The sequence below is a fragment of the Toxotes jaculatrix genome, chromosome 21, assembly GCF_017976425.1.
Source record: "Toxotes jaculatrix isolate fToxJac2 chromosome 21, fToxJac2.pri, whole genome shotgun sequence".
NCBI lineage: Eukaryota > Metazoa > Chordata > Actinopteri > Toxotidae > Toxotes > Toxotes jaculatrix.
In genome coordinates this window covers 1,487,403-1,512,790 of record NC_054414.1, presented here as the reverse complement: position 1 = coordinate 1,512,790, position 25,388 = coordinate 1,487,403, and the positions used below count along the sequence as shown (strand labels likewise).

The window sequence follows — 25,388 nt, the reverse complement described above, 5'->3', positions numbered from 1 at the left end:
CCAACAATCAGCCCTCTTTCAAAGTCACTTACATTTTTTTCCTCTTGATACAAAGTCAGAATCAGCTGGGCCTGCTCAGCCTGTCATACATGCCACAGAGGATGATGGGATGTTAACTGCTTAACTGTGTCAGCATCTGTTATGTTTCTCCACTCAGCTATACAGGTTTTTTTCCAATAAGTTGTCACCTGCGTCACACACACACACACACACACACACATTCACAGTACAGCACAGTGTAGTTGTACTTCTGTCCTTGGGAGGACCAATTTGAGCAAAGACCTTCTGGAGTGAGGACATTTTGGGACAGTGAGGACATTGTGGCCGGTCCTCACGTTCTGAAACACCTTCAAAAGGCTGTTTGAGGGTTCAGACCTGGTTTTGGGGTTCAGGTTAGGGGTAAGGATGAGGGACTAGGCGATGCATTAGGTCAACGGGTGTCCACACAAAGATAGAAGTACAAGGGTGTGTAAGTGTGTGTAGGTGTGTGTGTTCACTAACCATTCCACTGTAGGAGTGTCGCAGCAGGACAGCATGTCCATACAGTAAGGTTCGATGACCGCCTCCCTGGGCCGTCTGAAAGAGAGAGAGAGAGAGAGATGGTGACAACAGGAAGAGGGAGAAAAACTGAAGACAGAAAGTCACTCGGACAGAAAGGACAGTGAGAAACAGCAAAACGGAGATATCAGTGAACACCAGTGACAGATATGCCAACAAAAACAGACACACACAGGAAGAGAGAAGGTGAGGCCAGTTGTGCCATTTAAAGAAGTTTATCAGATTCACTGTAAAATTTGTAGACATGTAGTAGAGGGGCGCTACATTCCTGCCGAAACATACACGTCTCCCAGAATGCCTCACCACTCAGACAGGTGTAGGGTCTGGGGGACGTGTGGAGAGGACAAAGGGAGCAGGGCAGGACCGAGCTGAGGGCTACAGTCTCATGACATTACAAGTTCAAGGTGGTTTAGTAGCGATTCAAAATAGGTTTTGGATCCATAATATTGATTTTAGAGTAACACAAAATAATGACAGATAGTCATCAGTGCCATTCGTACAGTGAACCAATGCTAGTGTTCCTCAAACTGATCCTTCTTCCTTCACCCCCCCCCCCCCCCCCCAGCACTGATCAAGACTCCAGAGGAGTGCAAAACAAGGTGACATTAAAATTGTGACTGCAGCAGAAGTATGCACCTGGAGGCTGTACCATTTAAGTGGAGCACAGCACCATTCCTACACAACCAACATATGCCTGTGTCCGTTGTCTTGTGATTTCTCCTGCTGCGCTGCAGTCGTTCTGCCCCACACTCTCTGTGAACAGAGTACAGGCTTCATAGAGCAGAGCTTCTTCAGTTTGACACCTATATTAATGAATGTGTGTCAACAGCAACTGTGGGACACAGACAGACAGAGCTGAAGCTTTTCCCCCTTTATTAATTTTCTATGTAACTGTTACTGTATCCTGTTTGTAGGCGATGCAATCTATGAAACTCATGACTTAATAATAATATAATGATATAATAATATAATTAAAAATAATAAACTAAGAAATGTAAATCTCAATGTCTAAAATACAATAACTAATGTATACCTGTAGTCCTAAAAGTCTTCCTTCGTTCCTGATTAATTCAAAATGTTCTCCTAAAGCAAAAGCAAGAATACACTAATGCAACAACATTTTTTTGTCATAATGCATTCCCTATTATTTGCCTGTGCTCTAACTAAAAAGTGAAATGATGGGTGTTTGTATACTGTGTGGCAGTACAACATATTTCTGGAATTAAAAAATCACCAATCATCAAAGTCAAAAAGTTAGTCTGGAGTTGTTTCTCCTGCCCAAAAGCAAAATCTGATAACAGCCACTGGTAGGATTAGATGAACTGAAGGTCATGGCAATGGCAGAATCAGTGAGGGCTACGAATGCAACACAAAGTTTTACGAATGCAACACAATATGATAATCATGCTCACAGACTACCTAGTTTCCAAGATTCAAGATCTCTGAAGAGATACTTCATCACATTTTGCTGCAACCACCATTTGTACACTTCCTCACATTGATACAACAATGGCATGCAAAAGACCTGGGGCTTCATTCATAACTGCTGCTTACGCACAAAACGGGGTGTCAAACATGGAAAAGGGATTTATAAAACCAGAGCGCCTGTTGCTGGCCCATCTCCATATTCCCCAAAATCTTGGAGCTAGGAGGAGAGGGTTGGGGCCAAATGATGCCCATAATTGGTTCTGGTCGGGTTTGTAGAGCCACCGCAGTGTGGCTATAATGCTTAAAGGATGGTGCCAGGTTGGATTAAGTGGCAGATTCTGGAAAGTCTGGCTCACCTCACCTGACACCACCCCACCATCTGCACTCAACTGTGAAAATGAGAAAAACACCTATAGCACCTTTCATGTAACCCAAGAAAAAAAAGATGTAGACTCAGCACTGTGGACTGATGTAGGGAGAGCACTCCAGAGCAGCAGCACCAAAGGCTCTGTCTACCACAGGACACACCCTGGTGTGAGGGATGGCAAGCAGTCCACTTTCTCAAGAGCACAGACTAGTACAAGAGGGGGTGTAGGTGTGGGAGGGAATTTATGGAGACACTTGTAACTGAGGAGGACAACTTTAAATGTCATGCAAAACTTGATGGGGAGCCAGTGGAGAGGCTGCATAGTGGGGGTGATGAGCTGCCAGGGTTTTGTGTGTGTGAGAACCTTCCCAGCAGGATTCATTCACCATAATTAAGATGAGGTGTAACAAATGAGTAACAAATGGGTCTTTGCGATGGAGTCTGTGGGTGATGGGCAGAGTCTGGAGATGATCCTCAGGTGGCAGGTGGAGGAAAGTAGATTCAGTGATGGATTTCAAATGAAAGGGTGGAGTCAATGATAATGGCTAGGTTGCTGACCTCTGAAGAAGGGTAGATAGAGCAGCTATCAATGGACAGGAGCGAATAGAGTCGAGCTGGCCCAGTACTCAATGGCAGTTGCCATAGCGAGCAAAGTCCTAGCACAGACCCTGGCTCTATGCTTGTAAAAGATACGATAAACCAAGCCTCCTGTCGAGTGAATGAACAGTCATAACAGACTGGTGCCCTTCAGGATCCTGGGATAAACAGTTTTTCCTTAGGGGGAGGTGGGTACTGCATGAAATATACAACGTGACTCAGAGGAAGCTGATTCATTGTTGACCCAAAGGAAGAATGCTGGTTGACAGGGGCAGGTTTGGATTTAGATAGAAGACACTTTCTGTACAGAGCTGAGTCCTAAAATTATTGTGGTTCATAAAGGTCATGGTTGGACATTTATTGCTGAAGTTGGATTTTTTAAAGTTCCTATGAGTGGTGGAATACTTCTGGTGACGAGTGCTAAAGGAGATAGGAAGATGATCTCTGAGTTCCATTTGTTTATGGAGTTCTGGGACTCTCTGATCAACAAATGCACCTTATGTTTAAGTGCTGGTGGAAAACCTGGACATTGGGCTTTTCAGTGCATTCATTAGAATTGGGAAAAGAAGTGGGAAAGGCATTTTATTAAAGGTATTTATTTGTGTCATGGTTAAGTTAAACAACCCAGAGACACAGGGAAAAGCTCAAAGTTATGCTAGAAAAAAAACAAGCAAAGCAGAGAAGGATGAGGGGCTAAGTCCATGGTGGAGCTGGGGTTAGCAATTGAAAAGATGGAAAAGGCTGAGAAAGCCACGACAGACAGTCTGGTAGGTTCTGAATGGAACCGCTCTTGTATACATCCTATAGAGCTAATGAAGGAATGGGGAGCAGGTGAACAGGAGGATGTGGGGAATTTGGTGACTGGGAGTGAATGAATAATGAAAGAGAAGAGCTGTGCCAAGTAAAATTGTTTTATATTAGTTCTAACTGGTTAGTACTTGTGTGTGTAAACTTCATGAATTACTCACAAATCATTATACTCAATCTTGTTTTTAATTATAGATCATGAAACACATTTAACACCGTATTAACACAAATCTCTCTCCATACTTTGCTTTTAGACATAGTCTGATGATGCATCATGCAACCTACCCTCCTTAGTTCAAAGGGGTTCTCTCTGCTTTGTTGTGTTTTTATGTTCCTGTACTGTTTGATCTCCTACTCTGAATCACACAGCTGGAATTTGTGGATGAGGGGGGAAGAGGTCGATCTGTTTGACCGATGGCAGAATTCCCAGAGGCTGCCTCTCAGAGAACAGAACCTCCATGGGAGAGCAGCTCCATTTTTGGGCATTATCATTACATTACCTTTTCTGCTGAGGAATCGTCTGTTGATATAATCTCCTGACTCTTCATGGGGACTGCCACTGGTTCTGACCTCATGGCAGAATGATGAGACCATGTATAATTTTAAAGCAGGTCTGTGTGTGTGTGTCTGCGTGTGTACTTGTACTTTTATCTTTGTGAGGACCAGTTATAAAGTTATGGACCTTATGGAGTGAGGACATTTTGTCCTGTCCTCACCTTCTGACAAAGCTTCAAAGGGCTGTTTGAGGGTTACCTCTATCTTTGTGAGGAAAATGTGAACATAGATCTTATAGAATGAGAACATTTTGGGAAAGTGAGGACATTGTGGCTGGTCCTAACTTTCTGAAACACCTTCAAAAAGCTGTTTGAGGATTAAGACTTGTTTTTAGGGTTGAGATTAGAATCAGGTTTAGGTTCAGGTTTGGGTTGGGTTTAGGCATTTAGGTGCGAAGGTTAAGGCTGGGGTAAGGGGTTAGGGAATACATTATGTCAGTGACGAGTCCCCATGATTATAGTAGTAAGGCAAGGCTGTGTGTGATCAGCTTTTCTTTTGTCAGTACAGAGTACATCAATATGGTCATATCTAACATCTCCATTATGTCCAAGCTGACACTCAGTAGATAACCAAAAAACAACTCTGCTAATGTTTACACTGCTAATGCTCATGACAGTGACAATAATTACCAACAAAAGGACGATAACACTTATGACAAACACAGACAGCGAGTGGGGGCACACCTACCCATATTTCCACATCTACATGCTGTGTGGAAATGAGAGAGAGGAGGAGAAAGTAAGTCGCAATCGTTTTACAAACGACACATAAAAACATACATCTATCCAACAGATCCAACAGGACTGTTGGATGAGAAGCTTATGACTATAGTTTAGTGAATTTATCAAAGGTCTTACACCTCTTTTTTTTTTTTTTTTTTTTAACTTTCCCCCTTCATTTAAAGATTTGGCTTGGTTGGGTAATATGCTTCTGTGCTTCCTCAGTAAGATATTTTCACTAGCCTCTAGTCTCTCAGCCAAGCTAAGTTAACAGCCTCCTGGCTCTGGTTCTGTCTCCAAACTAAGCCTGAACCAGTTCATGTCTGCACTAAGAGTGTAGACATGGATCGATGTCAGTCTTCTTAGCGAAGTGTCAGGAAGAAAACAATATCATTTGCTAATTGTTTAAGGGTGTGCATGCGTATGTAGTTAACACCATCAATCTACCAGTTATATTTACTTGTTGGAAAATAGCATACCTGTTGCACATTTACCCCATAAAAGCTGTGTAATCCTTTCCATTTACTCTCATCAAACTGCCTCTCTCTTCCTAGCTAATGTCACATTCGTTGACACTTACTCAATGAGCTCCTCTGTGTTGTTAGTGTGATCGTGCTCTTTCTTTGTGTACATATTCACTAACCCCTTAAATAAAGTTAATGGAAGGTTAAACATGACAGCTCCTGGTTAAAGGTGGTGCCCCCAAGGTAGATTTAATGTAAATTAAAACTTATTACAAATTATTTTTGATAGCCAAAAACTGATAAGCTGTCGCTCCTATAAAATGCCCTACAGTTCATGTAGCAGCCTCCTCTTCAAGTCTGGTGTCAGCCTCTGGTGTACTAGGATTTTTTTTTTCTTTTTTAGGTTCTGTGGAGAGCAGATGTGTTCACAAGAAAGTTAAATGTTTTTCCCCCAAAGAATTAGTGTGCCTGTGTACCTGTTATAATCCAGCAGCTAACTCATAAACATAAAGAGTGATGCTCATTGACTACTGGTTTCTCAAAATATCCCCAAATGTCCCCTTAACTTAGCTCAGATCAACTGATGTAGCAGTGTCTGTTTTTTTTTTTAACTTGCAGGTGAGATATATTCAACCAACATCTGTTCTTTATTTAAGAAGTATCATGCACTACATTTCATTGTCACCTATTAACATTATATAATACCCTGCAGTGCTGTAGCACAGAATGATCCAGTCGATGATGCAGTTAAGTTTGGTCAAATCATAATGTCTAATGCAGAAGAGTTCAGCTGGATGCATTGATTGTGAGGAGCAGACAGTCTCTCCCTCTCCTCTTCTGTTTCTTCTGCTTTTCCCTCCCTGGTCTTTTTATTTGTCCCCCTGTGTGTGTAAAGGCCTGGACGTGGTCAACATAGTCTCTGCTTCCTACCAGATCTCCTGCCACAAATCACCTCATCAACCACTCCCTTCACTAGCAGTATAAGAACAAGCGGCCGATTCTCTTTAGAGTTTTACTCTCAAGTTCCCCTGCACCTGCTCCTCAGTCTTTAGCCACACTCAGTGCCATTCCTACATTCCCGTATTCCTGGAATGCCTTGAAGAGTATACTTTATACCTCTGAGCTAACTTATCGCTCATCTTGTTGGGTTTTGCTGATAACAGCATAGGCAGAGAATCCAAATGGAGACAGATAAAGGCAGGTTAATGCAGTGAAGTAGCTAATATATGCTAACAGGCTTATAGGCAGACGAGTGAATGAGAGAGCGAGCAGAAAACAGATCATCCAAAATACTGGAACCAAGAACCAGGGTTAATACAGAGGAACATAAACAGAGATAAGAGACAGAGGTAGGTTCAAATAGCGGCTGGTATGATAATGTAACTGGGAACAGGTGAGTAGGTGGAACAGGAAAAAAGTCTGTGGATCTGCACTATAGATATATGGACTGCACTTATTTAGCACTCTTACTGACCAATCAAAGCAACCAATCACAGCGCTTTAAACCACATCACATTCACACACACACACACACTCACATACAGGGAATCTGGGGTTCAGTATCTTGCCCGAGGACACTTCAACACGTGAACTGAAGGAGCCAGGGACTGAACCACCAACCTTCTGATGAGCAGATGGCCTGCTCTACCCCTTCACCCACAGCCGCCCCAAACACTGTGTTTCCATTCAAATATTTCACAACAACGTGAATTTATGCACATTTCCATCCAGTTTGCCAGTTAAAGCTCAAACACAGGAAAACCATGACTGTACTGATGTGATGGAAAGGTTGGTGATTTCTTGTATTAATTCAAGGAACGTTGCAGTCTCCTCATGAGTGCACACGTGCCTGGTGTTCTTTGTCTACCACCATTTTTCATCTCTTTGAGCAGAAGCTTGAAAGACATTTAAGTCCCATGATTTTTGTACATCATCATTTCTTTGCTGAATCTGTTTCTGTTTAGTTAGATTTACCTTTTATTGATACACCAACTTTTCTTTTTCAAGTTTTGACTTGAGATGCTGGCTGGCAAAAGAGTGATTACTAGTTTTAACTCCAGTGAAGCTGGTTTTCAATGCTTCCAAAATGATCATGGTCATCATTCTAATCAGTGCAAGAGATAACCTCAGCTGCCTGGTGGAGACCGATGAGCAGCCTCCTGCTTGCTGCTGTAACCTGTGCATTAATGCTAGCAAGGACCCACCTGACATAAGGAAGAGTGTAGATGACAAGGATGAAGCAGACCCACGCTCACCGTTTCTGTGTCAGCCACCGTCTCCTCTGTGTGTTTTAATCAGATATGAGTCCCAGCCCTGATCTGACAGGCAACCTATTGTATATTCATTCAGCTCCCCTTCCCTGGTGTCTGTGTGTGTCTTCACACTCACCCCCTCGGCCTTCTCCTCTGTGTTTGCCAGCATCTCCTGAAGGGCTCGTACTGATAGCGACTGCTCCAAGACGAAGGTGCAGATGGACAGATCAGGAGGCACATTCTGCAACAACAGTGGACGAAACTTAGATGATTTACAGTTTACTGATGACTTCGCTTTTACACGCTTAACACTTTTATACACAGACAGTCGCTTCTTGTGTAGCAACACTCAGAAGAATTGCTGATGAATGAGAGCTGCCTCGTTAGCTTCTGTTAGATGTTTCTGGATTTATGTGTGTTTGGCTAAAGATTTGTATTTCATTTTTACTTTTCAAACCACAGTGCCACAGAATCAATGTGGGTATACAGGGAGTCTTAAGTAATTATTTAATTAAGAAAAATTAAGCAAATGACTATTAAGGAAATAATAACGATAAAAATAAATAAATAAATTTAAACAAATAAATAACCTAAAAAAAGCCCTGTGGTTTTTATATCCTATATTATGCATGATCTTCTCCAGTGGCATACAAAGGTGAAGTTCATTCACCCATTGTGAGTGGCTAGTGGCTGACGATTCTCAACAGCCCATTTAGACTAAATACATTTTTTTGGCAGCTGTTATGGCCAGCCCAAAGAAATTCCTAAAAAATCCTAAAATATATGGAGTTGAAATGGAGATTCAAGTAGTCTCCCAGTAGTATTATTGAAGGAGATAAGCTAAATTCCATATTTAAGACTTTCTTAAGAGTATTTTCTATAGCCTCCCACCATGGACCTAATTTTGGGCATGTCCAGGTCATAAGTTTCCTATATTGATTTTACATCTTGCTCCTGAAACTAAAAATTATTCCAATTGCAAAAGCTTTGGTTTTTCCAAAGGCCCACCCAGTTGTGAATGTATAAAATGTTGCAGTAGTAGACTGCTATCTATTAAAGTGTGTGGCACTTCAAGTGTGTCACTGTCTGCGCCCACACAACCCTGATCTTTCACAATACACTCTAAAAGAAGGGTTAGATATTATAGGTGTGAGTGGAGACAGAGTGGTCCCATGTTCTAAATAATGACTAACTTTTCCCCATATTTTAATTTCGTGGATTATGATTGGGTTATCTGTGTGCTTATTATTTTATATTCTATACACTAAAGTACTTTATTAATCCCAATGTGAAACTGCAGTGTTACAGCAGCCAAAGAAATGATCTCATTAACTTTAAGCATAGCATGACCTGAGTGTTGGAGGCAGACAGGCTGGTTTGAGTATTTCTGAGCAGATGGAGTTGTTCATGTAGCCTGACAGATGTACTAAAGGTGTGACAAAGAGTTCCACCAGCTAATATTCTTAACTGACAAATTGTTCTGGATGTGAAATAGGAGAAAAAAAAATGGAATTCACCACCACATAAATGACAAATAACATTAATGAAATCACAAGGCAAATACACCATACACCACACCCCGGTTAGGAGGAGAGATAGTGGACTGTGGTGTGTCCAGATCAGGGGGACAAATGGGTTTTTTCTTTCAATTCATCACCATGTTTGGCATTCTGCTATTCACATCATGTAAAGAAGTATATAGAAGTTTGTATCAGTACCTTAGAGTTGGAGATGGATTCGAGGAAGCAGAGTCTGTTTCCAAAGCCTTCAGCAGCCAGGCAGAGCTTCTGTTGCTCCTTGTGGATTGTAGCCGAGCACTGCAGGACCACCTCATCATCCTAAACACACATATACACACACACACAGACACAAATATATAGTTACAACACATTTGTCAACCCAGAGTGATTTTGCGTTGCTCATTGTAAGTAGCAGCCAAAAAGTACAGAGCAGCCTCATCTTCCCCATCAGAATGAGGGATGATTTTTCCAAACTGTTTTTTTTTGAAAGATCTTTACATAATAAATGCTTCTGTTTTACGAAAATTTTGAGCTTCAGATTTTTCTATGAACATGGTGTTTTTACCCCTGCTAGATACATCTAGATACAGCACCATCAATTACACAAACCACCAAGCCTGTAGAGGCTAGATATCATTTCCTATTCACTTCAACTCACACATTTTAATAAGGAGTTAGATTGAGAGAGACAAGCACACATTGGCATCATAACAGACTCACTCACTCACAAACACACACACACACATATACACACAGGCTTGCTCTGGTACACACTGAGGCACAGTGTGTCCTAAGCTATCATGTGGCTATGATAAGCTTCTTATCAGTCAGTCAGAGAGTAACAGCTCTACAACATGTCCTACACCGGAGTGTTACAATCAATTCAAAAATCTGTCTGCTCACATATCACAGCAGCTAATCCTGCTTGAACTGAGATCTAATCAGCATACATCTGTTTGTCTGCCTAATGTCTGTCTACCCATTCATACTGTATGTGGACTACAATCTCAGCTGCGTGAGGGGAACGACTGTCTAAAAGGACACAATATAAAGTGAAGCATAGTTGGATGAAGAATCGATCTGTGTCTCCCATAGACTGTATAAAACATGGACGTAGTATCCGTGACGTCACCCATTGGTTTCGGGGTTTTGTGACCAAACCATGCGCCATCTTGGATTTTAGTCGGAGTGTACTTTCCATAGTTGGCGGAGAGGCCGTTACTCTACGGGTCTGCCAGGGTCAGCCGGCCGAGAACCTGCCCACTTAACTCGGAGCAATATTTAATATTTACCGGCTTTCACCGCTACCTCCATCCACTTTCCACTTACAGCAGCCGCTAACTGACGGAGCTGCTCTGTCCATGCAATGTCGGCCTTTTTAAACAGAAAAATGAGACGAAATAAAATTGTAGCCTAGTATTCCCGCATTAAACGGACTCTGAGAGCACGGAACACACCGCAACAGCGTTCCTAACATTAGCTGCTCCGGTCTTCTATCTGTATCAGCAGCGACCATAAATCTGCAATGAAGTCATAAGCCAGCAGCAAAATATGCTAATACATGCTAATTAGTGCAAACATCCAGGTAAAATAGAGAGAAAGTTACTTACCGAAAAATCTGCAACACAGACTCGACGGTCGGTTAGTACAGTCTACACTACAACAAGCCATATTATCACAAAAACCTATCCGAACATTGGCAAACAAACATGGACACCTGTCAACTGCTGGAGGTAGCCGTAAGCCTCTGGATGTAGCCGCCTAGCCCAGCCGATGCTTTAGCAAAGAGCTAACTGCCAGTGTCTGTCTATGGGGCTGTCAATTTATGTAAGACTTTTAAGTCTAAATAACACTAAAACGGTTGTAGTACAAAAAAATGTACCAGACTGTAAATATGTTTTTTTTTAGGCTGTAAAGTTGGCTATTTTAACATGGGGGTCAATGGAGAATTGCTCACTTCTGGAGCCAGCCCCCAGCGGCAGCCGAGGAACTGCAGCTTTTTGAACGCGGAAGTGATCCTCACTGCTGATTCGTCCGCCCCAAAACAGGAGGGCTCAACACATCTCCAAATGGTTCCTAGACAGCTGCTTTAATGAGAAGGCTAATGAGAGAATTAATAATAATAATTAATACCAGCTGAGGAGTCTAATAGACGACATAAAAAAAAGAAGATGACGGCTCACAAAGCTCCAGTAATTAATTATTACATGACTGACATTTTGATCACACCTGGTCTGTCTCACAGCCTTTTGTGTGTGTAAGCATGTCATTACCAGGACCAGCACCTGGATTTTGGTGTGTGTATTCACCAGCAGGGCTTCAGTTGTTTTCACCACATAAACCATCCCAAAATCAAAATGTTGTTTCTTTACTTTGTTGCTTCTTTTCTTTGTAGTTGTTAGTGGCATAATAAAAACACCATTAAATTGCTGAGGAAATAAATAATTCTACGTATTTTATTTATTTATTCAGCCCTGCCTGAGGTGGAAAACAGTACATTAGTTGTGCAGCTTCATCATATTCAATGAATGAACAGCTCTTTTTGCCTTCAGGAAGAAATTTTCTTTTGCATTTTCCTTCCAAAGCCAAAGTTAAAAAAGAAAAGATTAGAGATGCTGCTTTCAGTAACTGTAAACATTTCCACAGCAAACTGTGCCTCTGCAATACAGTTTCATATTTATGTACGTTTTAGAGCGTGTGAAATTACTTTTCTCTGACCTCCTGTACAGCTCTGATCTGGGCTGTGCTCATGATGTGCAGTCCAGAGCCCTGAAGAATCGCCCCGCTGCTGCGAGATCGCTTGTTTATTCAGAGTTTATTTAAACCAAGCCTGTGGCAAGTCCAAATTGAACCAAATTATGAACCAACTGCACTTCTGTTGGGTCCCCGGAAATACACTGGCCAAGTGTGAAGTCAATAGGACAAACAGTGCTGGAGACAAGCGAAGGATGGATGCACGCACACAGGCGCAGACCACGGACACAACCAATTAGCCACACTACATCAGAACATTACATCAGTGAAACAGCAAGGACCTCAAGACCAAATGAGCAGACAACATCAGCTGTCTGTGAACATCAGACCAAAACCACTCACAGCATCCGCTGAGAAGAGGTCAAAGGTTATGGAGCAGGAGTTAGAGAACAGACACAGAGAAAGATCAAGGACGATGTTCACATCTGACGCCAAAGACCAAATCTGATTGTCAGCTGATCATGTGGGGCTTTACTGAAGTGTGCAGCAAAGATTTGTGAAGAGCAGCAGTGTTGCCTCGTAGTATATGTAGTAGTTTAAGAAAACAAACAAGCATATGACAGATTTTTGTGCTTATGATCCAAAAAGATATGATTAAAAAAATTCACCTTAAACTTGCTTTCTTTAAATCATTGAAAATGACTAGTCCATGGCCACAGGTGTATAAAATCAATCACCTAGGCATCCAGACTGTGGTACCGTGACAGGATGCCACCTGTGCAACAAAGTCCAGTCATGAAATTTCCTCGCTACTAAATATTCCACAGTCAACTGTCAGTGGTGTTATAACAAAGGAAGAAAGGTGTATTCTACTAAAAAACTTTCTGTGTCTCAGAACATTTTACTTGTTCATACAAACATCTCTACACATCTCGTCTACACAACATCTCTACATTCTCACCGTTAATTCAAAATAATGCAAGATTATGTAAGAAATCCCAGAGGTGCAGTAATTGTGTATGGGTGCTAATAAAAGCCTGGATTGTAATTACTACAGATAATATGAGTTCTAAAGAGCAGACACATCAGCAGCATCAGAACGAGATTATTTAAGGAGATTTTGTTCCAAAACGTTTGCAGGGATGCCAAACAAATAAACAGACCCGGATGCCCTCCCTGGACCTACAAACCTCCATCCAGTCCTGTTTTGATTACAAATACTCAAGTGTCTGGCCCTTTTGAAAAACAAGGATCCCTCAGGGCCAACAGAGCCATGACACCCCAGAACTGAGAACAACGGCGGATTTATGTGTTCTTGCTGCAAATCCAGGACCTTCGTGTCTGTTAAACCGGACTGATCCGCAGACACAGTGCTGGGATTAAAACAACTTCCCCTTGGCGGAGGAGGAGCAACCTGATTCTCACAGTTAGAAACAACGTACCACACTATCAGTACCGAGAATAGGAGTCTGTTTTCTTTATCGTCCTCATCAAAAATCCTTCATTTCAACATGATCAGATGGGCAAAGGCTCTAAATAGTTCTACGGCAGCAAAGACAGTTCCCAAAAACACAACAGTTAAAAAAGTTCCTTGACCATACATGTCTCATCTCATGCACGGGCCTGCATGTATCGTAGATTGTTCCTGATATGCAACCTGACCAAGGCCACAAACCTGCATTTGAATTCACTCTGTTACTATATAGTGCACTATATTTAGCATCTGCCCTGAAAGATTCACACAGTGGAACAAAAAGTGATGTTAGCCCACTTTCTGCTAACAATCCCACAATGCTCTGTGTTTTATATGACAAAGTTACAGTCCTACAAGGCTGAGGCTGTGTCCTAAATCCACCCATTGTTCACTCATTCACAACCCCCCCACGCCATCCCCTACTTCTGCTGCTATAGGCCTCGACTGCTGTGGGACTTCCCATAATGCACCACGCTCCTCTCTCCTCCTCTCCCTCTCCATCTGTACAAATTCATATCCCATTAATACATGTCACTAACTCGGCTTCTTGTCTTTCCTGTGGTTTTGTTCTTTCTTGTCTATCCTCTCTTCTCTTCTGCTGTCGCTCTCTGCAGGTTCATCTGCTTCTGGAGCTGTAGAGTCTGGATCTGTGACCGTGGGCTTATTCCTATGATTTTCTTATTATTATTATTATAACACATCATTATGGAACCTGCATTGTGATTGTGACCGCTCCAGCTCAAGGTTTCCACCTGTTAAAAGGGAGTTTTTCCTCACCACTGTCACTGAATGCTATAGCTCACGGGGGAATGCTGGGTGTCTGCAAATAATATTATAAGAGTAAACCTTACAGAAGTTCTAGTAGTAGGTGGAAACACCTGCAGAAAGCGAACTTAAGAAAAACTTAAGAATGTCAAGACTTGGAAGCAAGGACTAGGACCCAAATACACAACCCCTCAGACGTAGTCCAAAATAATAATTATTTATTCTAACAAAGTATCAACAGAAAATTACTCACGAAGGAGGAAGGCAAACCAACTGGACAAAGTAACAAACAAGAATCACCCATAAAGGGGAAAAAAGGCACGAGAACAAAAATGCAAAACGTGAACACAGAATCACTCTTTGAGAGAAGGAAGACTAAACAAGGAGCAAAACAAAATCAGAAACAAAGTAATAAATAATACGTGACCTGACTAGGGAAACACAATGACCTGATCACTGGCAAAAGACAAGACATGAGAGCATGAGACTAAACGTATGACAACGGCATGGGACAAAAAAGAACTAACACCGGACATGGGAAAACGCAGACTATATATACACAACAGGTAAGGGGAAACAGGTGGAAACAATTAGGGCGGGGAAAACAATTACAAAGGCAGGAAACAAGACAAAGACTGGAAGTATAACAAGACAAGATACACTAGGCCAATGATTTCAGAATAAAACAGGAACTACTAACAAAATTTAACAAATTAAACAAGAGTCTCAGAGACAACAAAGGGGTTCAAAACATAAAAGTGTTCAGAAAACAACCCCCTTAGGGGCTAGTCATGACAAAGAAATTCATTTCAATTTCAAAACTTTTAAATTTTGAGCTTTTTCAACTTTTCTTAAATAGCGTAGTGAACAATAAAGACTTTAGACTTTACACACACACACACACGAATCATTGCCATTGTGCATCCTCACTATCAGATCTAGAGTTGTGCAACTGTAATTTTCTCATCGATAAAATGCAGAGCATTGCATTGTGAGACTTCTAGCAGAAAGCACTTTCCATTCCACTGGGGAATTTTTCGACTGCGTGGATACATTTACAAACTCGCACAATAAAATGTCGGACAGTAAAGATCTGTTTAGTAAATAGGGAGTGATTTCAGCCACAGCCTAATGAAAAGGAGTGTGTGAAAGGGTGTGAAATCTCAATTTACGGCTCACTCTAGAGTCAGCTACTGAGTGTATATTACATAGGAAGTGAATGAAGGAGTGATTTCCATTGCCACTGTGTACATAGAGCCTGCAGGACCAGTTAATTATACCTTGCGTGGTGGGTGGAGCCTGTATGAAGCAGCTCATACCTAGCCTAATAATAATCAGGCTACATGTAAGCTGCCGTAGTAGCTGCTGGGAGCAGTTAGCTTGTTTTTCCACAATAACCTAAAAACATAATAGCAGGCTGAACTAATGTTTTACTGCTGCCTCTGGTTCAAATGACCAATTATTACCTATACCGCTTATCCTCTGAAGGGCCGGGTTGGAGCCAATCCCAGCTGACATTGGTTCAGGGGCAGGGTACACCCACGAACAGGTCTCCAGTCTTAAACACAATATTGAGACAAATAAGCTTTCGTGCTCACATCCAAACTTATGGACAATTTAGAGTCGCCAGTGAACCTAATCTGGATGTCTTCGGACTGTGTGGGGGGAAGCCAGAGAACCTGGAGGGAACCCACGCTAGCACGGGAAGAACATGTAGACTCCACACAGAAAAGCCCCGACCAGTGGATTCAAACCCAGAACGTTCTCTTAAATACACTGTCTTCTTCATAAATAAATTGCAAAGTCACTTTATTCTGTATTATTTACAGCCATATTTGGTTGTTGTCAACATGACTTGCTGAGGGACTTCACTGCTGCAGCAGTGTACCTGTGACAGCTGTACGGCAGTGTAAGTCAACAAACAACACACCTGGATGGATTTTTCATCATCACCGGCAGCTTCAAATCATGCTACTGCTGTGTGACAATAAGCCTGAACGTGAATTATGCCTCATACAGTGATAAAGTACCTGGAGTTTCTCAAGGAAGTCAACATGTGTTCTGATGAATGAGAGCTTCACTTGTCGTTTCATCATTAATGAGGTCTGTGTATACTAGACGTGCACACAGACTCAGCGTGGTTGGAAAATGGCCACAGAGTGGAAGTGCTCTCCCAGCGGTACAATTCTGTCTGCTGCAGTATTTCTCCCTGCAGCCTGATGATGACGGTGATGGTGATGATGATGATGCTGAAGCAGAAATACATTTTCATAGATAAAACTGAAAATGACTAAATGCAATATGGTTCCAATTGGGGAACATTGTAGTTGCCGTAAGCTGCGCTGGGAATTCATCAGTCTCTGTGGTTCTGCTTAATTATCTAGACATGTGGGCTGAGGGAATACCATCTCACACACACACACACACACACACACACACACATATCCATGTAAGGTTTGTTGGAAACTAGTATAAATGACTTAATGACATTTATATTGCTTGGCACATACAGACCCTACTGCCCACACACACATGCACACACAAGGAGCGGGAGGGTATCTTAGATATGTCTAACATTAACTTGAGTCATGCTTTTGTAACATTCATAATGGCTGACACACGCACGCACACACACACGCACACACACACACACACACACACACACACACACACACAGAGAGAGAGAAGGATGAGTTCCCTGCATGAAGACGTCTGGTGTCTGTCAGCAGCAGTTTGCATTCCAGCCTTCTATGGAGAGAGAGAGGGAATGATAGAGAGACTCAGGGAATCAATGGAAAAGAGACAGACACACAGGAACCGACAGAGGATCAACAGCAGCAGTTGTGAGCCACATGTAGTAATTGCAGATTTGTGTGTGTGTGTGTGTGTCTGTGTCTGTGTGTGTCTGTGTGTGTGTGTAGTCTAATCATTTGACCTGAAGTGGAAACCAGAATTGCTGAAAGGAATACAGAACTGAGCGAAGCTGCATTTCTTCTCCTGACCACTAGAGGCTGACTGTATTCAACAATAAGCCCAATAAACGAAATTACAAGGTGTTTACCTCTCATTTTAAACACATAAAAATATGACACTGTTTGAAGATTTAGATTTAAAAAAAAAAAAAAACTACTTGATTTAAGGGAAACTGAGTTGCAGGTTAAATGGACAGACAACTAGAGCAGGGTCTACAGCAGCAGGCCTAAAATCAAAGTAAAGTGGGACAAACAACACAAAGCTTTGGCTGTTATTTACAGTGATCGATTGTCTGACCATTTGTGCTTGTGCCTCTGCTGGACACTCATTTTAGTAACGTCACTGTGTCCTGACCCATACACTAGATTCACGGCTTCCTTTTGATTTTCATCTCCTGCAGGCAAATAACCCACAACTGATAAATAAAAGATATAGTAAGTAAAATGACCAGTGGCAACAGAATTGTCTAAATGCATTTGAATGTTTCAAGTTGCCATTTTGGTCACAAAACAACAAGGATCTATGTTTAAACTTTCACAATCATACACTTGAAAACCCAGTAAAATACAAGGCAGACTACCTTATCTTAGCTTTTGGGTCGTATTTTATTTTTGTCATAATTTGTCAGTGAAAGTGGCTTGTCAGCTACTGTCCAACATATTGGACCATTTAGAAGCTAAAGAGCCAGATAATTTTCTCAGACGTTGGGACGTTGTGATGGTGAGACTATAAAAATTGGGTTATGTCGCATTTCTCTCCTCTGATCTCTTTGTCATGGATGTATAAAGAACTGAAAGTCTGAGTGTCCGAGGGCAGGTTTGAGCTAAACACACACACACACACACACACACACACACACACACACACACACACACACACACACTTTGGTCCCCACAAAACTGTTAGACCCTACAAGTACAGCGGGCTCCCAGTTTTCAGACACACACAAAAGCCACATTAGAGAGCACAGTCAGTGCTCATCAGGACTACACTCAAAAGCAGCGCAGAGCTGCATACACACCGCCTTACACAACAGCTTATTCAACAGTGGCAGTCAGTGGAAACATTAAATGTGACCTCCCTGAAACACTGAGCAGAAGGGGAGGAGGCAAGAGAGACAGAGGAGGCAGACAGAGGAGAGGGTGAGTGCTGCCACAGAGGGCGGTCTGTAATCCAAAGGTAGACAAGCAGGATCAGAAAAAGAAACCACAACAAGGACAAGTCGTCCTCCGACACAAGACAGAGGGAGGGCTCTCTGTCAGAGAGTGAGGTGAGAAGATCTCACAACAGCACGTTAAACGATACAGCCAGTGTTTCACTTTATTAAAAAAAGGTTCACAGCTGGTCACTGTAGTTTTTATCACATGTGGCTCAAACAGGAGGAAAGAATGCGTTTGCTGGCGGTCGATTAATCCACATTTGGTGCTGTGGTGAGTATTTGTGGGGGGGGGGGGGGGGGGGGGGGGGGTTGAGCCAAAATAAAGTACACTGTGTGTGGCTCACTGATGTGTTTTAATAGTCTCTGGAAACAATGGAGCTCAATGGCTCAGAGGAATCAGGTGCTACATTCATTGCTGCTTTGGTTCTGCACACAGGGATTACTTCTGAAAACTGAGAATATCACTGGAAACAAGGTAAATATCATGTCATCCATTATCAAAAATAAGGATACTCATCAGAGTTACTTTCATTTTTTTTAAGCATCTAAATCCTAATTTGTAGTCAGCAATGATATATCCATTCATTAACTGGAGCCAATCATAGCAGACTTTTGGCGAGAGGTGGGGTCCACCCTGAACAGGTCTGCAGGTCTATCACAGAGCTGACATATAGAGACAAACACAAGCACAGGGAGAACACGCAAACTCCACACAGGAAAAACCCCCAGCTGGTGGATTTGAACCCAGAACCTTCTTGCCACAGTGCTCACCACTGCACCACCATGATAAAAGACCCTGCTGCTTCAGTTGGAATAATGTCTTCCTTCATATCAAAGCTATAGAGTGACACGGAATATGCTATGACTCACTCTAAAGCCCTTTACCAATTTATATTTAGTCAGCTTTTCATATATGTCTGCACTAAAACAGTCCAAATCTGCTGCTGAACATGACAGATCAGCTTGCTGTGTGCGTATGTGTGTTTGTGTGAGTTGTATTTCAAGTATCCGGTGTTACACAGCATCAGGGATTTTGGAGACACACACATACACACACTGGCAGTGGGCAGGTCAGCGGAGGAGGGTTTATGAGCTTGGCACACGGAGAGAGAGAGAGAGAGAGGGAGAGGGAGAGAGAGAGAAGGAGAGAGAGGGAGAGTGCGGAGGAGGGAAAAGCGTCAGCGATGATGTAATCTGAGAAAAGCAGAGGGAAACAGAGGAAGACTCTTCAGCCTCTGATCACATCCTACTGTACACAGAAGAAACATTGATATCAGTTTATATTATTAGTTTACTGACACTGCTGTTAGTAATCTGATCAATCTTATATATACGATTAAGAGCCGTTTCCATACCACTATTAATTATTCATGTAACTGTCATGTTTACCTCTGTAACAATAAACATTTAAAATACACCTGTGCGCAAGATAATCCAGCCTCAGTTATTTATTCATTTTACTGAATAACAGGATATATGTATCTATAGATAGATAGATAGATAGATAGATAGATAGATAGATAGATAGATAGATAGATAGATAGATGTGTGTGTATGTATGTATGTGTTATTTTAAAGCGGAAAAACAGATTATATAGATTACACTAAAAATATAGCTCCAAAGTCCAACCTGTGATCACTGCAACAAAGGTGATCACACCCTGTGATTTCCAATTAAGGCTGACTGCGTGAACAAGGTTATAAAAGAACCTGTGAACTCAGCTTCCTCAGTTCTGACCACACTAACAATAACAGGAGTCATGCACAATTTACCATCTACACAACTTTGCACGGAAAAACAGACGGGTAAGTGCTTCTGACTTGGCACCATGATCATCAGTGTCACTCTGTGTTTGAGTGACTGATCAGACAGTGAGGAGGACACTGCATGAAGTCAACCTCTACAGACGGAGTCCAAGAAGAAAAAGCACTGATCACAAAACCGCTTTGCCAAAGAACATGAAAAGAATCCCGATGAATGTTGGCAGCACATGCTTCGGTCTCATTAAACCAAAATACATGGATCAGATGGAGTCCAGTATGTTTGACATGGACCAGGCCAGGACCACCACAGCGACTGCGCAGCGCTCACTGTGAAACATGGAGGTGGGAGTGTGCTGATACGGGGCTACATGAGAGCTAAAGGTGTAGGAGATATGACATTTATAGATGGTGCTATGAAGACAGGGTTTTGCTGCTGCCTCTGATCAATCTGCTGGGGTCGAAAGCGTCAAAAGCAGTGTGTGTGTTGTGTGCTTATATGTACGTTCTTCACCGTACAATAGGTCTTGCTGTACAAGATGCTTTTCATCATGGCTTCCCTTACAAAAAAAGAAGGAAACTAATTGATTTAATTAAGTAAACTTAAGTGAAGTCCTAGTATAATTTATGTAGTAAGCATAATATCAACGTACTAGTAGTTAACTTGTAAGTGTACTATTTATATGCTTCTTGGGACTAAATTGGCTAAATTATAAAAGTTGACTCTTAATTGTAAACTTTGATAAAGTAAACTTAAGATAAAGTTTTATTTTGTACTGAAACTATAAAATGAACAAGCAAACTACGAGGTTTCTATTCTGTTTTTTTTTTAAATACATAAAATACAGCAAGGGAAGTGCTCCTGTCAGTCATCCGAATTTGATTTCCTCTCGTGGCTCCTGCTGATGTCCTCAAAAAACAGGACAGTTGACAGTTGCCAAAACTGTCCAACCTGTCAGTCCTGTACAACTTCATGTTTACAGCTCATTTATTTGTTAAAAAAAAAAAAAAAAAAAAAGTCTTAGTGAACCTGAATGTGTCCAAAACTAAAAGTCCAAAACTTTCCTTCTGCTCGGCTCTTCTCCTCTGCTAACCTAAATCTGTGGGGTTACACATATTGGATTAAAAGGTTGGTTTCGTCCTGGACGACTATTTTGTCTTCCAGGCAGACGGTAGACATTTGTGAAGTCTGTACAGGGAACTCTATGTGCTGAGGTCACACAAGGCCTCAGATTTATTAAATGCAGAGTTCTACACAGACGTCAATGTGCTGGATGCTGGGCTTTCAGCCTGAGGTCATGCATTTTCGTGGGCAAGGACAGTGTTGTTGCTGAGTTGTGTATTTGTATGTGAATAATGCTTCATTATGTTCTCATTATTCACCGTTTGTCACTTTGTGGGTTCGTGGCTATAAAAGGAAGCATGTGGAGAGGCAGAGGGGAACGATCGGCCTCTTGCTGAAACACTGGTGAGCTGATTTCTTTTTGTTCTTATTTATTTATTTGTACTTTTTTTTTTTTTAATCACAACTTCATACAGCTCACTTATACCATTCAGTCTCTGTAGCGCTGACAACATTTTTTTTTCTACCTGTAAATTGAGATAAATAAAAACAATATTTACAATGCAAAAATTATTACTTAGGATCTTCTGTCATTTATTGATTTATACAAATTTATACAAACAGACAAAGGATCTAATTTATCACAAATTAGACAAGAACTGACAAGAGACCTCTGATTCTGCCCAGCAAGCACAAGTTGTACTCTCCCCTAGATACAGAGAAAGCTTTTGATCGGACTTAATGGAAGTACCTCCTTGAAAAATATGGATTCAGCCCATCTATCAACAGGTTATTAACGCTGTGATAAATTGCTCTTTCTGAATTTGGTGTCAGTTCAGAAAACAATTTAATTGTAGTAGTACAGGTGCCCATACGCCCTTGAAACATAACCATCTTTTTCCTCCCTCCCAGAGTGATGAAGCATTTCAAATGTGGCATAACAATGTTGTTTTTGTTTGTTTGTTTGTTTGTTTCTTTTGGCCTCTTTTGAAATTCTCCAAAAGGAGGCAAACTTCTTTAGATACCTCCAGGCCTGCAGCTTCGCCAAAGAACCCTGTTTGTTTCCAGTCCTGCTGGGAACAAGATCTAAACACTGAGCCTAATGAGGAGTTGTAGAGACACCCCTTCCAACGCATCCACCACCTTTGTCTCTGACATTACCTTACTCAGTTTAAAGTCATCCATTGTTTACAGTTCATGACAGAAAAATAAATCAAATTCTATCCCAAAATTGAAGGTGCCACCTAAAGCCAGCCACAGGTGGGTGCAGGTTTTGGGAATGCCCATCTTTGACCACGTTTTGGGGTCATATCTTTGTAGCCTTCTCGTATAATTGTCGTAAAACAACTGAACCCAACCCGATATGAAAAAAAAGTCATGCCCACTCATTGGATTTCCCTCTGAATCAACACTACTACTACATGTTCTGACAGTATCCCATCCAGCTGGCCCGAGCATAACTCACAGCTGACAGCAGGATTTGTAGGATTTTGACTTTTACCATACAACTGCTGGCAACATTTCTCTGACAGGAATAATACATCAAGCAAACACTTACACACACACACACACACACACACACACACACAAAGAGAGGCCTGGCCAGTGACATTCCTGGCATAATCCCAAATGTCTCTGTAATTACAACAACAGAGCAGCACTGCCTGCCTCACACTAAGCTGGACTAGAAGAAGAGAGGAGGGAGGAAGAGAAACGCTGGTAGGAAAAAAGTAAAAACTGCAGATTAACCGGGGCACTCTGAAATGTGGAAGGGTTAAAGCAGGGAGTTGCAGCCAGCTGTTATCTAAGCCACATCTTTACGTAGGAGTGAGGACATATGGCTGAGCTTCAGAATTAAAGGAGGGAACCATCGCGCTGCAAACATCCTACACTCCCAAGAAGGGAACCTTCAAGGATTCTTTTTTTTTGGGTTGGAATAGTGGTTCTCTATAAAACCTTAATCCATAGCCACAGAACGCTCTGATTGGCTGGCTGACAGTTGTACTGTACATCAGAACACCTTAGACCTACAGTATTCAGTGTCTCCATTACATAGTTGGTTCACCTGAGAGCACTGAGAGGATTGCCTCTCAGAAGCCTTTTGGTTGAGAGGAACCTAAAGCAAGCCCTGTTGCTCTAAACACAGCGTACAGCTGAGGCTGATGGGTATGACAATAATTTCAAATAAATTATTTATATATAATTAGAAATGAAAATGTTGACCTGGTGATGGGGTTAGAGGAAAAATAAAAGGATCAGCAAAGTTATTACAATGAATCCTGAGGGGAACATGAATGTGTTTAATGAACTCCATGACAATCCAACCAACAGTCATTGAGACACTTCACTAACCAGTCAAAAGGTCGACCTCATACTGAGAAAGCTAGTAACTGGGACTGTTTTGTCAAGTTGTGTTTCATCTGTTTAAAGTTACACAACATGCTCCGTCATCTCTGATGTAGTTTAGTTATCTTTAAAGTTATGGTTTGAAGTTTATAAGAAAAGACTTTTTCAAAATCATGCAAGAGGCGGGTTAGAAACATCATTAATACGTCATCACTCACTCGCTGTGAATTCTCTGGGCAATGACCGGCTCTATTCACACATCAACTTTAATCAGACATTACACAGATGTTGAACCAGGGGGCAGGGACAGGGACATCAGTGTTCACACACACACACCTCCTCTGGGTAATGTCTAGAAAAGTTCAGGGTTGGTGTACAAGCAGCTCGAGATCTTTCTTTTTTTCTTTTTAGGTCAAATAAATGATATGTATGACTAGGTAAACTAAATTCTTGTCATTAACTTGTAATACATTGTACTGGTAAGTTTTCATTAGATTTTTCCTCAGTAGGTCTTATGCAAAAGCCCTTATTCCCCCCAGTTTCATTGCTTTATTTTCAAATTGCTTTATATAACTTCCCATTAAATCCAAAAAACGGTGTTCCCTCACAGTTTCTTTGCATTGAGAGGGAGATATCATCATCAGCTGTCAGGATCAGACAGATCACACATATATCTGCATCGATCTAAGTGCTAACTTGCAATGCAGTTAAGCTAAATTCCACTTATTATCACATACACTTACATCCACCACTAGTGTATCTGTGTGTGTGTCCACTGTGCACTATGCAGATACAGTAGAAATAGACTATGACCACACACAGCCTACACACCTCCCACTGTTGGAAAACTTGAACCAGAAGAGGAGAGGTGACTCGATTTCACAGAAACATCCCAACCAGTGTTTCATCAGCTGTTCATCATTCTGCACACAGTCCTGTACAAAAAGCAACACAGGCCGGATCGCGTTTCATTTAATACACGCATGTAGTTGTGTTGTATGATGCACAAGTGTCTTTTTCTTTGTGTGCATCTTTCACCACTGAGTTCACAACGGGGCTGATACACACGCAAAACACTATCCATGCATGAAACCACCTCAGCAGCAGGCTATGTGAAGCTGATGACAATGGGATGGTCACAACCCTGCAAACAATAATACACAGTTCTTGCTTTACAAATCCTACTCCCATTTACAGCATTACAGCGTATGTAAACTGGTAAATACGGTTCAAGTCCTTTACAATTCAAATCATTTATAATCCATTATAAACAACAAATTATTCATCCTCAAGAGTCCTTAAAAGATTTGAATTAGATTTTAAAAAGATACAAAATATAATTGTCCTTGTTTGGAATATGCTCCAGAGCTTGTTGAAATCATATCTAGACTGAAATAAAGTCAACAATGTTGCTTAGGAATTTATGTATCTATGTAATTTACTGCCAAAAAGTGGTCATAAAACTTGCTTTGCTAAAGATTTTCCAATTCCAGCTTCTCAAATGTATCAAGTGTATATCGTCCTGAATTATGTATCTTTGGATTTTATGTAGCATCATACATCACACTGGGTTCTCAGAACTTATGGGCATTAAAAAAAAAAAAAAAAAAAAAATTCTGACATATTGCAAACTCAGCCATTAATCAAAATCATATAATACTAAGAAAATAATAAATAGATTACTCAGTAATAAAAATAATAATTAGTCGTAGACTTATCCAAAGAATTTAATCAAACCAACTCCTTTGAAACATCTTCTTTCACAGTGATAGTAGTCCGACATCCATTCATTTAACCACTTAAGCAACTTGCAGCTCCACTTATCTTCATTAGTGTTTAGCTTGCGACCTGGGTTTGCCTTCTAATGAACCCATCCAATCATTAAT

The 25,388-nt window shown here is 41.4% G+C and overlaps 1 protein-coding gene across 1 annotated transcript in view; it reads right to left on the bottom strand.

The window, feature by feature from the left end:
• Window positions 1-25,388, bottom strand: part of ryr2a (ryanodine receptor 2a (cardiac)) — a 109,148-nt gene that overhangs the window by 63,083 nt on the left and 20,677 nt on the right. The window contains exons 2-5 of the mRNA XM_041029386.1: window positions 9,466-9,585; window positions 7,884-7,988; window positions 5,000-5,020; window positions 502-576 (exon numbers count right to left, since the gene is read on the bottom strand). Of these exons, the coding sequence (XP_040885320.1) occupies window positions 502-576; window positions 5,000-5,020; window positions 7,884-7,988; window positions 9,466-9,585 (321 nt within the window). The remainder of the gene's footprint in view (window positions 1-501; window positions 577-4,999; window positions 5,021-7,883; window positions 7,989-9,465; window positions 9,586-25,388) is intronic.